Consider the following 15,532-nt stretch of genomic DNA (forward strand, 5'->3'; position numbering starts at 1 on the left):
AGCTGAGGTGGGTGTTGAGCATCTCAAAACAGGCTCAAGCCCCTGGCACGTCACATTCCAACTGTTCAGCTGAGGGACAGCCCCAAATCATTTGAATTTTCCAGATCCACTCTATGTCTTTACAGGTCTCTCATTGTTTCGTGTGTGTCCCCAACACGGGGATTGGTGGTGGCTGCTTGAGCTGAGCGGTGGCCAAATAATGCGTGGAAGACTTGGGTTTCTCATTAACTCCAGAGTTGATATAGTCCCATCTCTCCAAGCACCAGCCCATTTTCCTGCCTCCATCCCAGATCTGCTGTCCAAGCCCTCACCTTGCTCTGCAGCCCAGGACAGTGACTGTTCCCAGAAGGAGAGCGGAGGAGCTGTGGGATGGATGACAAAAGGAAGATGCAGACAGAGAAGGTAATCATGGCTTGCTGGTATTCTTGCACTAGACTTTCCAGTGAAATGATCGGAATTTCTGTAGGACCCCAGCACTGAGCAATCCCTTGCCAAAACTGAAACCAATAAAAAAAAAGTCCCCTCTAATTAATTGTGCACAGGGGCAAAGGGGAAAAGGGCCAAGGGGCTGTTTTTATTTTTAAGAGCACTGTTCGCTCACTGGATAACTTTAACTGTGATGGGAGGAAGAAATGCTTTAAACAGTGCTGCTGAAAAACACGCTTTTGGTGTTTTTTTCCGAGCTGTTTTACTCCAGGGATGGGGATGGGGAATGAGACCCTGCTGCTGCTTCTTGCACCTCTGTAGTGGGCAGAGCTTTGGCTCCCGTGAGCTCCAGGGCCAGGACGGGCAGCACAGTGGGGAGAGCTGGACTGTCATTGTGGGGCAACACCACTCTGCCCTGGGGGCCTGATCTTGCCTGTCCCCATGGGCTTTCCTTCTCCTTTGGAGCAAGCCAAGCACCTGCGCTGCTGCAGCAGCATCCCTGGATGCCACTGTCCCAGCCAGCTGGGCAGCAGGGTCCCCTGGGACAGGGGTGGGATGCAGCCCTCCCCCAGTTCTGGCACTGCTAGGACAGTATGATGAGGTTGTTGTTTGCTTCCAGCACCTCACGGGAACATTGATCCTCTCTGTCTTCACTGCGGTGTTGGGCTTCTTCCAGTATGGCTACAGCCTGGGGGTCATTAATGCCCCCCAGAAGGTAAGTTGAGCCCCTCAAGCTGTGCATGGCCAAGGAACTATGGCTTCAGGGCAGCCAGGGCCAGTTTGTCCCTTGCAGAAGCCCTCAGGAAGACTCTGTCCCTTCCCAGGCAGTTTCTCCCACAGAACAGGGGACAAGGCAGTGGGGTGAGAACAACCAGGACCCTCTGCTGGCACTTCCCCAGGGAAAGGAATGGGGTTCTGCACGTAATGGAGCTGTCCCCACTGCAACACGGTCCCTGTGCCCGAGCCAAGGGACTGCACCCCTCCACCAAATCCAGTGCCAAATCCAAACAGCAGCTCAGCCCAGCCCCAGGAGGGGGGAATGCTTTGTGCCTGCCCTCATGGCCCCTCCCCACTGGGATCTGGGTGTTATGGAGCTGGGGTACCCCAGGATTTTACTCCTGCAGAGCCTGCAATGCAAATCTTTTTCTGAGGCAGAATAAAATCCAAAACAGCGGTTGGGGTGATTATAGATCTCAGCTGATGGCATTTTTCTTTTTTACCTGTCACAGGTGATAGAAGCACACTATGCGCGCGTGCTGGGCATTGTTTCCCCGGACAGATACGCTGCCAATGCCTCTGGGGAGGATGGCACGTTCCTCCAGGCTGGCACAGAGGGCACACTCCCACCCCCAGCTGACACCAGCGAGGACCTTGCTGCCTCCCCACACATCCTGACCATGTACTGGTCCCTGTCCGTGTCCGTGTTCGCCATCGGGGGCATGGTCTCCTCCTTCACCGTGGGCTGGATCGGCGACCGGCTCGGGAGGTGAGAGGCTCCTGTGTGCTCTGACTCTGGGCCACAGCACAAACCCTTCTCATTGATTTTTTCCCATGGAACCATTTCCTCCCTGTAGAAATATCATTTGTGTTATTTTCAGCAATTTAGGAAAGCAAGGAAAAATAACCCTCCCAACTTCCAAAATGCTGTTTAAACCATCACAGAGGTTGGGGTTTTCATAATCCTCAGTTACAATTCAGACATTTTATTGCAACTTGAGCATTTCAGAGAGCAGCTCATGAGCAGCCTTGATTAAGCTCTGAATTCCCCCTTCTCTTTCTATGGCAAAAGGAAGAGAAGGACATCTGCATGGTATTTGCACAGGATGTGAAGTATAATTTATAATATAATTTTAACTACTCTGATTGTACCCTAGTCCCTGTATTTTGCAGTGCCTGCTATCATTGTTTTTCCCCTGTAGTACTGACTTCACAGTTAAGTGACTTCACAGTTCCTCTTGTGTGTTGCAATGGCTGCTTTGGCTGAGAGAGGTGCCAGAGGAGCTGTGCTGCTGCTGCCTTGCAGAGTGAAAGCCATGCTGGTGGTGAATGTCCTCTCCATTGCTGGGAACCTCCTCATGGGGCTGGCGAAATTTGGGCCATCCCACATCCTCATCATCTCCGGGAGAGCGGTCACGGGGCTGTACTGCGGTGAGTCCAGGCTGAAGGCAGCTCCCTGCTAGCCTGTCCAGGGCTGCAGCTCAGAGTTTCCCAGATTTTTTAATCCTTTTCTTAGTTCAGAAGGGCTTTCACAGTTGGGAATTTCCCTCTTCTCCCTATGTCTGCCATTCTTGATCTAGGATCTTTCCCAGAAGTGTTTGCATTAGCTCTATCATATCTTCATTTTACTCATCCTGAAAGGAGCAGGTCCCTCTGTATCTCAAGGATGGGTCTTGCTGGTGGCTGCTGCAAGAGCACACCACAAGCCAGGCTGGTTAACATGTTCCCTAGACAGAGACAACAGGACCAATGTGCACAAAGATGATAAAGCCAGCAAATAATTGTGAATTACATTAGAATTAGCTTGGGAATAACAGCTCTTTGTACTGCTACTGGTATGCAAATACAATACTCCACTCTGAGGTTTCAAGGCAAGTTTTAAGAAGGCTCTTTAACCTGTGATAACTTCAGCAGATAATTCCTGCTCCATGCTCTGATGTGTGTGTTCAAGTAAAAAGGCTTCCCAGTTTGGGGCTCTGAACGCAGGGACATCCCAGCACCTTCCCAAAGTGCAGGTGGTTCCCAGCCAGGCGTGAGGGGATTGGTGGGGTGTGGGGTGCAGCACACGGCTCCATCCTCCTTTCCCATTTGGGAAGTGCTTTCTGCTGTTGCTGAGCTGTGTCTGGAAGAGGTGACAGCCACGTGTGCTCGGTGCAGGGCTCTCCTCTGGACTCGTGCCCATGTATGTCAGCGAGGTCTCTCCCACGGCCCTGCGAGGAGCGCTGGGGACGCTGCACCAGCTCGCAATCGTCACGGGCATCCTCTTCAGCCAGGTAAGCAGGAAAACACACACATCCAGAGAGGCTGCTTCAGAGAATAGGAAGACCTTAGTGATATACTGGGCTATTGTTCACCATTCCACCCCAAAACTGAAGGAGTGTGCAAAACAATCTGTTTTAATGGGGTTAAATCCCTGCCTTCAGTAAGAGTTGTATTAACAAAGACAACTTCTCAAGAAATAAAAAAATACTTCTGCAAACAATTTCTCCTCTCCCTGAAGAATTTTTTTCAGCATCTCATCAGTGTCAGGCTGGATCCTGAGCATGAGACCCCTGATAATCAGGTTCTCAAAAATGGCTTCATCAGGGAAGTAGGGAGCCCAAAGCCCTCATCAGCATTGCTAACCATGGCACAAGTCCCAGCTACACAAAGGTGGGCACATAAATGTACAGAAAACAAACACATCCAGAAAAATAGATGGCATTTGCTTTTAGTTGTCCCCCAGCTTTTCACTTCAAAACACCACAGTGATCAAGTGCTTTCTCTTCTTAGTGTGCAAAAGGATCCATTCAAATATGCCTCAATTATTCCAGATCCTTGGACTAGACTTTCTTCTGGGCAATGACGAGATGTGGCCCCTGCTCCTTGGTCTGTCTGGTGTGGCTGCCCTGCTGCAGTTCTTCCTGCTCTTACTGTGCCCTGAGAGCCCCCGATACCTTTACATCAAACTGGGGAAGGTGGAGGAAGCTAAAAAAAGTAAGAAAAACATTCTGGGCTTGCCTAGAGTTGTTTTTATACTTTTTACAGTACAAAACAGAGAAGAAAAAGCCTGGCTGAGGATTCACATATGACTGTGGTTGCTCCATCTCATGCTCTGAGCATCTGAGATACAAAATAGTGCTGGATCAAAAACTATTGAGACATTTGCATGGGACTAAGCAGCACTGCTGAGGGATGAGGTTTGAGAGTGATCTCAGGGCTGTTGCAGAGCTGATGTGCTGCTGCCCCTGACTGAGCAGATGCACCCTGGATCCTTGGCTCACCTTGAGTTTTGCCTAAAGAGATTCTTGTCCTTACATATACAACTTACCTACCACTGAAAATAAAATGTCAATCTTTTTTTTTTCCCTAAGATTTGAAAAGGCTTAGAGGAAACTGTGATCCAATGAAAGAGATTGAAGAGATGGAAAAGGAAAAGCAAGAAGCTGCTAGTGAAAAGAAAGTCTCCATAAGACAGCTTTTCACCTCTTCCAAGTACAGGCAGGCTGTCATCGTGGCGCTGATGGTGCAAATATCCCAGCAGTTCTCGGGAATCAATGCGGTGAGTCTCCCTAAAATGTCTGTCTCTCAAGAGATCCATGCTGAGCATGAAAAGGCAGCTCTGGCTCCACCCAAGCCATGCAGGGATGGAAGAAGGCTCTCCCATGGTCACAGTGGGCTCCTGGGTCCCTGCCAAGCAGGAGGGGAGAAGGGTGGGAGGGAGTCCAGCACAAAAGCAGCTGGCACAGCAGGCCCATTTGCTGGCCCAGCAATTTGCTCTCTTTAATGACATCATGCTCACTCCAGAATCACTATTTTATAGCCATTTTTAACTAAACAACTTTTGCATCACCTCCTGGAATACCAGAAATCCATCTGACACCCAGAAGCATGAAGGAGCACATAGGGATGCCCAGCCTACCTGGCTCCAGGCCCATCCCATCCACCAGGCACCCTTTACCTCCTGCCCTTAACTTTTACTAGAAAGGAATCACCTTATTCTTGGAGAGAAGAAAGAAATTAGTCATTGCAATGAGAATAATTTAAAATTAATGTAAAACTTGGTCACAGTAAGATATTTGTTTTGAGTGCTCAGTGCTGGTGATCTGGATTTTAAGATTAAACAGACTAGACAGAAGAAAACAGATTTAATGTGCAAATGCAGTTGTTCAAGAGGAGAATTTCAACAGGATTTTTAACTCCCTCAGGCTCCTATGAAATTTTCAGCTTTAATCATTATAACAAGCCATTAAAAGTTGAAAAATTAATCATAATTAAATTGCGCCACATCTCAGCCAAGCAAGTGCAACTCTTCCCTCATGTGAACAAAAAGTTTCAACAGCCTTGTTGCCTAATCCTTCATCCTGATGTATTCTGATAGATCTTTTACTACTCCACAAACATTTTCGAGAGAGCTGGGGTTGACCAACCAGTTTATGCAACCATCGGTGTCGGAGTGGTGAACACGGTCTTCACTGTTATCTCTGTAAGTAAATACTTCTGCCCCCTGGACTACAAAGACACATAAGGTACAACGTGGTTTTGAAATATGATTTTATCCTGGAGCTGGGATTTGCAGTGTTGCAGGACTGACCCTGGGAAAAATCATTCCCTGGGAAAGTTGCATTTGAAAATTCAAGCCTTGACATAGAGCATGTGGCTATTGATCCGCACTGCTAAATGCCTCATGAGTGGAAACTGCACCACTGTGTTCAGGGAAGCTCTGAAAACTCTGCATTTCCCCCCTAAAGGAAAAGTTGCCCTTGAGCCTGCAATTCTGCAGGTCCTATTTCCCCAGGAAGCAGGCTCTGATGGGGAAGTCACCAGCTCCCAGTCTGCTCTTACCTGTTATCTTTCAAACTGTTTTCTGTATGTACATAGCACCTGCACGAGTGATATCCAAAGGCTATTCCACAGCAATAAAAGTAATCCAGCACCTATCCTCATCCTATCTACACAGGGCTCTGCAGCAATAAAAGGATGGTTCTGTTTCCACAGACCTCCCCTTCATTTGTCTCTCTCTTGAGCGGATTAACACAATTCCTATCAGCTGGCAATTAGTTTTATAATGTGGCCATTAATATAAGATCAGGAAATGCCAGGCCTATTTCCCTCATATCTCTCTAGAGATTTAGGGAGTAAAGAACTTTCACCAACATGATGCAGGACTGGCTGCAAGGCAGAAATACACAGCTCCAAGAGATTTAGAACATGGAGACAATTTTAAACTGAAAGAGAGGAGGATTTGATTAGATATTAGAAAGAAATTCTTGTCTGTGAGGGTGGTGAGGCATTGTCACAGGTTTCTTAAAGAGGTTGTGGATGCCTCATCCCTGAACTGTCCATGGCTAGGCTTGGTCTTGTGGAAGGTGTCCCTGCCTATGATAGGGGATTGAAATTGGCTGATCTTTAAGGTCCCTTCCAACCTAAACCATGTGCACTCCAGTATGTGTGAGAGAGGACATCTTAGAGTAAACCTGCCTTAGAGAAAGTCAATTGTAGGCCCCATGAGGAGAAATTATATTTATTGTGAAACGAGGCACAGAGGTGTGCAGCTGGAAGAAGCCTTTCTTCAGCATGGAGGGTGCCCTGCAGCTCAATCCCCAGGGCTGTGGTACTTGCAGCCTTGGGCATTTGCTCTTTGCTTCTTTTGTCCACGAGCACTTAAAAATTACCTGCTTTTGTCAATAAATGACAGACCCCGATCAAAAGGCAGAAGTGCTGAGAGCTGGGTGGACCTTGGCAAGGGGAGAAGGGAGCAGAGACTCATCCTCTGCAACTTCACATGTCAGCACATGAACCGCCCTCAGCAACAGAGACGGTCTCTGGGAAGTGTAAATCATGGCTGTAATGGCAGCAAAGGGGGGGCTGCTGGCCACAGGTGTCCTTTCAAGCAGAGGGGAAGGAGCAGGCAGCCTAACCTGCTGCATGGTTAGGCCAGGACACCTGCACGGTCCTCTGGAGGGACCTACAGCTCCCCATCGTGTGAGGTGTCTGGTACAGACTTAGGTATCTCTCAAAAGCTGGGTGACATGGCTGGAGTCCACCAAGAGGAGCTGAGAAGGAGCAAACTAAGCTTTGTGACTACCAGTGAAGCAAAAAAAGTCTGGGAGTGATTGGAGGAAAAATCCTGACTGCAGCTGCTACACAACTATCCCTGCCTTAGGACAGGCAATGGCCCGTGATGTGACCTGAATTGTGCTACATTCTGAAGCCTGATTTCAAACTAATGCAGACCTAGTAAGTTTTTAGTTTCTGGAAGAAAAAAAGAAAAGGGAGAGAGAAAGTCCATAGTCAGCAATGTGTAGGAGCAGTGGGAAGTCCTGAGAGCTTGGAAATGCATGGGCTCTGAGTGTGTGTGCCTTTGCCTTGCCCTTGGCAGGGTGAAAGCTCAGTCAGGCTCCCCAGCAGCTGCCAGCAGAGTTTCTGACACTTGGAAACCAGCACATAAATCTGTACCACTAGAGCTAAAAGAGCAAAAGAACAAAAGAGCAAAAGTGTGGCAGTGGTAACAGGTTGGTTATTGCTTATGGACCTGATCCTGAGAGTGGTGGTGCTGGACACTGAGCTTCTGCATGTGTTTCTACAGGTCTTTCTGGTGGAGAAGGCGGGCAGGAGGTCCCTGTTCCTGGCAGGTTTGATGGGCATGTTAGTCAGCGCCGTGGCCATGACAGTTGGGCTTGTGCTCCTGGTAAGGATTTCTCTCTATTTTTTCTCCCTGGTTTGAAAACAAGAGAAGATCCCATCAAAATCAGTCCAAACTATTGCTGCAAGCCCTGTCAAGATGAAAAAGCAAATAAGGAGTGGCCTCATTTGCTGGACAACCTGGTTATTAAAGGGTGCCATTCTGCCTCATTTTGCTGAGCTGCAGGCAAGGAGAGGCCTCAAAGTAACAGCTGAGCTGATGGCTGCGAACTCCTCCAGGCAGCAATGCTGGTGCCACATGCTCAGCCAGCACCTGGCACAAGAGTTTAAAACCTAAATTATTCATGTCCAGTCCTCCTTTGTCTGAATAGAAAGAAATTTCTGAAAAACAAACCTAAATAAAGTAACTAGTGATAATTAATGATAGTTACTTGGGGACTATAACACCAACCTCTTGCAGAGCAAGTTTGCCTGGATGAGCTATGTCAGCATGGTCGCAATCTTCCTCTTTGTCATCTTCTTCGAAGTGGGGCCTGGGCCCATCCCCTGGTTTATCGTAGCCGAGCTGTTCAGCCAGGGCCCGCGCCCTGCCGCCATCGCTGTCGCCGGCTTCTGCAACTGGGCCTGCAACTTCATCGTGGGAATGTGCTTCCAGTACATAGCAGTAAGAAATCTCTTAACCCATACAAATAAATGGCTAGCACAATTCCATTTGAATGTACCTCCCAGATTTCCATACCCTAGTCTGGCTGGGCACACCTCAGCCAGCTGGGTAGGAAGGGGAAACCATGCCTGTGGTGCTGATGGTGGTCTCCCTGTTCTCCCTTTCCCACGGCAGGATCTGTGTGGACCATACGTGTTTGCAATCTTCGCGGGTCTGCTCCTCATCTTCTTCCTGTTTGCACACTTCAAAGTGCCGGAGACGAAAGGAAAGTCCTTTGAGGAGATTGCAGCCGTGTTCCGCCGCAAGAAGCTCTCGGCCAAAGCCATGACTGAGCTGCAAGACCTGCGACGCAGCGAGGAGGCATAGATATCCCATGCACCCAGAAAGGAGGGACTGGGCACACACCTCCTTCAGGCACCATGGGAAGAATGTTGGGCAAAAGTCTCATTTCACAAAAACCTTGCAGCTGGCAGACCAGGAGGACCCATCCATCGGATTCCTTCTGGCTGCTGTGGTTCACACCTCTCAGCCACAGGTGCTAACCTGGAATTTTACTCTGAGACACTTGGGACAACTGGGCTGCAGGAAGAGCTAGGGAAAGGACAGGAGGAGTATGATACATGTCCATCTCAATGCCCTGCTGGAAGAGCCCAGTGGCACTGTGATCTTACCAGACACAGGTGATCTTACCTGTCTCTTAGCTGAAATGAAGGAAAGAGGGGCTGGCTGAGGCTGCAGCCTCATGTTTTCACTTTTTTATCCCCATCTCTCTGCTTCATTCTGCTGAGTGACATGGTGCCTTTAAAATCCAACTGCTCCTGCAGTTGTGCCACCAGCACACAGCACTGATCACCCCAGGTGCTAAGGAAAACAGGTGGAGCAAACACCCCCTTACTCTTGCTTCTGCAGAGGAAGACGGTGGATCCCACCTGAACTGGTTGGGATGTACTTCCCTTGCTTTTCTATCTGTGCATTATGGAAACGCTGTCTGATCTCATAAGGATTTCTCAGTTGCAGTATTTTTTTTGAGAATCTCAGAAACTGGCTGGGCTGATGGGCACTTCCTACATTTCAGCCATACTATTTAGGTCACTCTTTCCTCCCGGGAAGCCTCTCCTCTCCCCCTTCTCACTGCTACAGCACAAGGCACAGCACAACACTGACCACACAAAAGGCCTGGGCACTCTTGGCCTCCATGTGAGGAGACTCGAGCCCTGCTGCCACCCCTTCCATGGTGTGACCATTGCCAGGGCACCTCCTTCCCCATCTGCACCTTCCTTCCCTTCCTTTCACACAGTGCCCAAGACCCACAGGCTCCAGTCCAGCCGAGGGCTCAGGCTGCTCACAGAGCAACAATTAATGATGACCCAAAGAAGAAATGGGTATTGGAAGGTTGACTGGAAGGTGCCATTTACCTAACCCCCATTTTACATCACTTAGCATTTTGCTGACTGGGTGTGCTTCAACCAAGATAGTGTGCAAGCAGGAGGTCATGCTGTTTCCATAGCCTTGTTTGTGCTCCTTTTGCTTCTTTATGGGACATTTTTATGTGTCACAATCAAATTCCAAGGATTTTTCTTCCTTTTTTGGGGGCATATTTTGGAACCATTGTAAAAGCCTGCTCTCTGCTTGACTTTTAAGATTTGCATGTTCCTTGTTGTGATACCAGGTTACTTTTTAGCAACTTTCTCAGGGTAGAAACGCATTATTTATTTAGAGATGAAACACCAGCATTGCTTGGTCACTGTGTGCTCACCACAGCTGCTAGTGAAGCAGTGGCCAAAATGTAACAGAGGATTGAGCATAATGAAAAGCACAAAACAGATGGGCTGAGAAGGATCACACTGCTGCTATAGGTTTGGTTTTAGGGGAGGTTCATGCTCCTTTCCACGTGCCTGAACTTTTTTCCTTTGTAGACTTTACTGTCTTGGTATTAACCTTACAGCACACTCTGGTCACTTCCAAGTGATGGGAAGAGCAGCCACGAGGCCCACTGGCAGAAATGCCTGGCCCTGGTGTGTGCACTGAAGCAGTAAGATTGCACCAAAGGCTTTGCTGGAGTGACTGCTGGGATTTAACTAGAGGAGAACTGGGTCAGTGCTGTCATGTGCTGCAGTGGTGGGTGACCTGGGTGTGACATGGGCGTGCAGGGCTGCTGGAACCAGAGCCCAGGCTAGGGAGGAGAAGGGAGCAGCAGAGCTGGGGCACAGGTCTGTGTGGAGCTGTCCAGCTGTGTGCTGCACACAGGTCTCCCCAGGTGAGACCAACAGCAGGCTCAGAAGCTCTCCACTGGCTGTGTTCACTGTACGTTAAATATAATGAATTATCTGAATGTACAAAAAGGAGAAAAAAAAGAGGACTCTTGCTATCAGCATTGTTATCTAGGTCTGTTAGATAAAAGATGAACAACATCTATGTCATGTGATGGCTTGTGCTGCTATTTTTCCCCCTCTGTACATCTCAGACATACATCCAGTGCCAGATGGGAGCTATTTTCCGCGCAGGACACATTTGCTCCACAGGTGGTAAAAGCTGTGCAAGCCCTCAGCTAAATCCCTTTCAAACAGGTGGTCCAGAGGTGAGCCTTGGGGTTGGAGGCAGCCCTGGAGCTGGTGGCAGCTGGCTTTGGGCTGGGATGGGCCCTGACTGGAGGGGTGCCAGTGTCTGGCCCAGCTGTCCACACTGCCCCCTTCACGCCACTGAGAAGCACCTCTGCTTGCATGGTGCTGGTGCAGCCTAAAACCTGGCACTGGGGCCTCTGTAGGCACAAGGGGCAGGAGGAGCATTTGGGGAGAAGTGAGGTTCAAAGCACATTTGCTGCTGCTCTGAGGGCCCAGCCAGGCTGGGTTCCCTGTGATCTGGGGGGCGTTGGTGACTCTCCCAGCAGCTCAGCAGTGAGGGGCCTTACTGATCAACACTGAGCAGTCAGTCCTGGTTTTCCTGTGTCACTGGTGAATAACAATAGAAAGCCCAGTCCAGGTACTGTAGTTCAGCACTTAAATCAGTTTAACAAAGCCCACAGCATTAACAATGCCCACAGCTACACCACTACACTTCCCAGAAGAGCTGCCTGGGGGTCCAGAGGCACCTAAGGAAAATGGAGCGTCAGGCTGTGTTTCCTTGCAGCAGCTGCCATGTGGAAGGTAAGGGAGTTTTCTCCTTCCAGCCTGGGGTGGGATAAGCAGAGTAAGGCATTGCTGGCCCTTTGTCCTCCCCATGGCTGCAGTGAAGGATCAAGCTGGGCTTTACTACCACAAGAGCACTTTAGCCATATGCCAGCACAGGACGGGGTCATTAGAGTTAGTTAAATCTGACGATATGTTTACTTTTGTCTCGTCCCATCAGGCTGATAATTAGGACTGTACACTTTATCTGTCCTTGCTACATGCAAGTTCCAGTTAAAACTTGTTCTTGAGACACAGCTTGTTGAATCATTATTTTCATCTCTCACCATTACAGTTTTACTAAGTTGCTAATCATTAAGAAAATCTAAAAGACCAAGTCAAACTTATTAGCTAAATGGTCACTGCATTTTAGTAACATGCTAAATATGTTCTCATACCATGCCTGGCTAATAATGTAATATAATTAACAATCCCTGAGAAAGCATCTTGTCAGCAAGAGCTTTGACAGTGTTTTCCTAATGTGCTGAGACAACAGCCATTAGGACTTTTCTGTTGTGCCAACGGTATCTAGTCTCCCACTCTCTAGGCTTAATTTTAAAATTAGTTTGACTTCCCTAATTCAATAAACTCAGGACATTTGGCCCCATTAACGCTCTCCACACTAATTTATCACAGGTTTTTCTGCCTCACTTCAACTTGTTTTTCATCACTGAGAAGCCCTACCCTCTATCTCTGGAGTCAAACAGCTGATAATGATGAAGCTAACCCAAGTACTACTATGCAGGGACAAAGTCTTTGAGGTATGATGAATTTTCTGAGGTGTTCAATGTCCTTATCTTTCACCAGAAATCTATGGGAGCTGAGGAATTTCAAGGTAGGATATCAGGTCTGGATCCAACAGAATATGTAAGCATCAGATAAAATTTAAGATAAATGAGTGTGCTCAAGTATTTCACTACATCCTGAAGCAACAGTGGCAAGTTTCACCCAGAGGCACAACCTGAGTAGCTGTGCTGAAAGGGAAGGAATCTCCTCCCCAGCACTGGGGCAATAAATCCTGGCTGCAGATCAGCAGTCTTTAAATTTTACAGGCTGTAGATACAACTGCAGACCCGAGGCTTGGGTAGTGTCCTGCGTTCTGTAGTGTACTGCACTGCCTGCTTGGGTAGTGTTCTACCTCCCTGCACTCTGTTCGGGGGAGAGAGCAGCTCTGTGACTCTGGAAAACTTCAGGCTCCTGCAGGTCCGGGTGGAATATCGCTGCCGCAGCACTGTTGCAGCCCCAGGAGGAGGGAACAGCTGGAGTTACTTTGTGCTTTCCTTCTTCCCTGTGGGGAAGTTACAATTACAGGGGTTCCTGCTAGCTCACAGTGTCACCGTGCTGTCACCGCTTGGGTGTGCCCAGGGTGATTCCCTGGGTATTCCTACATGGGCTCGGCAGGAAGCAGACAGTGAACGCCAGGACTAAAGCAGTGCCCGGAGCAGAGCGGGTGCCTACGGCAAGGGCACTACAGAGGGTCCCTGACCCCATTCCTGCAACACAGGCACACTGTACCCGGGAGCTCTGAGGGCCTGCTGAGCGGGGCACTGCCCTGTGGTGGGGAATCACTGACTCACAGCTTCTCTCACGTCCTCCTGCTCAAGGCTGTGCCCACAAGCCTGCCTGAACCCTCACCCCAACAGCCAGGACACGGTGGGATCCCAGGAAAGTCAGCTCAGCAGCTGAAACAGGGACACTGCTCACGTTGGAACAGAGCTGTTTACACCACTCTGCTCATGACCTGGTATTTCTAATCGTGTGACCTGACCCCACTGCCCAGAGGTGTAAACACCTCCTCCTGCCTTCCATGGGCTGCCTGGAAACAGGTGGGATGTTTCTGGAAACAAGGTGGGATGTTAACCCAGCACTGGCTGACATGCATATTCTCAAGGCTGGGCTTTGATGAGGTGCCTCAGGGCACCAGACATTTCTCCAGGACATAACTGAGAACAGACACAACTCACTCAGTTGAAATCTTCCTGAATTTTTTTAGACCCTCTTCATTTCTTAAAGACACAAATAAGAGAAGAAAAACTTGATAACATTCTGAGCCTACTTGAGAGAAAAGGTGTGTGATCCAGCTGTGCAACACTGGAAAGAAAACACCTTTAAATGTGAAATGCCATGGTATTTCATTTACAAATATGCTTTGAATCAAATTGCTGTTCTTGTATAGAAAAGTGGGATAATCACATTAATACTATCAAGAACTGCACTTTAGAAAATTAATGTTGATCTAGACAAAGGAACGATGCCTGCAGGCAATAAGTGATGGATTGGATTTCCAATGTTTTTTATTGAATCTCAAATAAAAGCTGTCTTGGAATATTTGTTTTGGGTCTGAAAAAATTAATATCATCTACAGCACACTTCAATAAAAAGACTTGATTTAGCCCAGAAGATCTCTCAAGTAATTCAAAATGAATCTGTTAATTGTGGAAAATCAGCCAAATTTATTAACTGATACTTGAGGAAAAAAAAGTCATGAGTAGTGTTTAGCTCCAGGCTGCTGCAGTTTGGGTTCAGAACAGTTGGTCGTTTTCTCACAAAGTGTTTTTTTAAAAGATAAAAAGCCCTAGAGCATGTGCAACTGGTCACACACTTGCAGGTAAACAAACACATGTTAAAACACTTAACAGGATGCCCCAGATTCTGCTTATCAACTGAGACAGGAGTAAAACGGGCAGGAGAAAGGGTATCATCTACAGAGCAGGCTGGGTGAGGCAGCACCCAGGGAAAGCCCAAGTTAAGGACAGAGATGATGCTGGGGTCTCATGAAGTGGCCCCATGTAAATGAGAGCCACACGTAACTCCTTGGCTCTACAATTTGGAGTATGTAAGCAAGAGCGGGGCCACAGGCAAACAAATCACAAAAATTAACACAGATGAAATAAAACATCTCATGGTGAATCATTCAAAAATGTGATGTTAAAAGTGACTTATGTAGCTACCCCATTAGAGCACAGATGAGAAAGTCAGGGTCTCAGGGCAAAAAGCATAGGACAGCACACAGCAGCTTGTGGTGGTGATAGCTGAGGCAGGTGCTACCATGGAATCCCTGCATTTTCCTGTTTTTGTTGTGTTTGTAGGTGACCTGCAGAAAACCCTACAGAGCCAGGGCTCATCCACCAGCAGCTCACAGGAAAGCTCCTGGTGAATTTGTTCAAACAGCTCAAAGTATGATGACATCTGATTAGAAGATCTAGTAAAAACAGTCCTTTGGCCTCAGGACCAAACTTCCATGACCACAATTCTCTCCTGAGGCAGCGCAGGGAATGGTTGTTGGACAGGATGAAGGCTGTGTCACAGTTTAGAATATTTTAGATTGGAAAATCTCTTTAAAGATCATCTATTCCAAACTCCTACCATGGGTACAGACATCTTTCACTAGATCAGATTGCTTTAAACCCCATCCACTCTGGCCTGGAACACTTCCAAGGGTGGGACAGCCACAGTTTTTCTGAACACGGTTTTTCCAAACCTTCCCTCTTTTCAGTTTGAAACCATTGGCTCCTGTCCTGTCACTATAAGCCCCGATAAAGAGTCTCTATCTTACACATAATCCTCCTTAATATATGGAAATGCTGCAACAACATCTCCCTGGAACCTTCTCTTTTCCAGGCTGAACAACCCCAATTCTGACTTTCTTTACAGAGGATCATTTTCATGGTCCTCCCCTGGATTTGCTCCAACAGATCCATTTGTTTCATATGGTGGAGACTGCCACATAGGGGTGGCCACAGTACTCCAGTACTAATAATTCAGATAGAATATCTGAATATCAAACAGAAGCTCTCGGTAAGGATCTCAGCCATCTCCATCCCTTTAGGCTGATTGTAATGGTCTCAAAACACTCATTTCTGATTACTCTGAGTGTGGGCATACGAGGCAGACAAAGGAGTTTTGCGTGCACAGTCACACACGGCTCACACGGCTT

The 15,532-nt window shown here is 48.0% G+C and overlaps 1 protein-coding gene across 1 annotated transcript; it reads left to right on the plus strand.

Annotated features, from left to right (window-relative positions):
- Positions 1–243: 243 nt before the first annotated feature.
- On the plus strand, positions 244–13,925 carry SLC2A2 (solute carrier family 2 member 2). The gene is made up of 11 exons (XM_005484768.4): positions 244–402; positions 1,046–1,141; positions 1,656–1,912; positions 2,450–2,574; positions 3,301–3,416; positions 3,957–4,119; positions 4,497–4,684; positions 5,504–5,608; positions 7,712–7,813; positions 8,228–8,431; positions 8,606–13,925. Exons 1-11 carry the CDS (start codon positions 370–372, stop codon positions 8,795–8,797), a joined length of 1,581 nt encoding a protein of 526 aa, XP_005484825.2. The 5' UTR covers positions 244–369; the 3' UTR covers positions 8,798–13,925.
- Positions 13,926–15,532: the final 1,607 nt, after the last annotated feature.

This window comes from Zonotrichia albicollis, chromosome 9 (genome assembly GCF_047830755.1).
Source record: "Zonotrichia albicollis isolate bZonAlb1 chromosome 9, bZonAlb1.hap1, whole genome shotgun sequence".
Taxonomy (NCBI): Eukaryota; Metazoa; Chordata; class Aves; order Passeriformes; family Passerellidae; genus Zonotrichia; species Zonotrichia albicollis.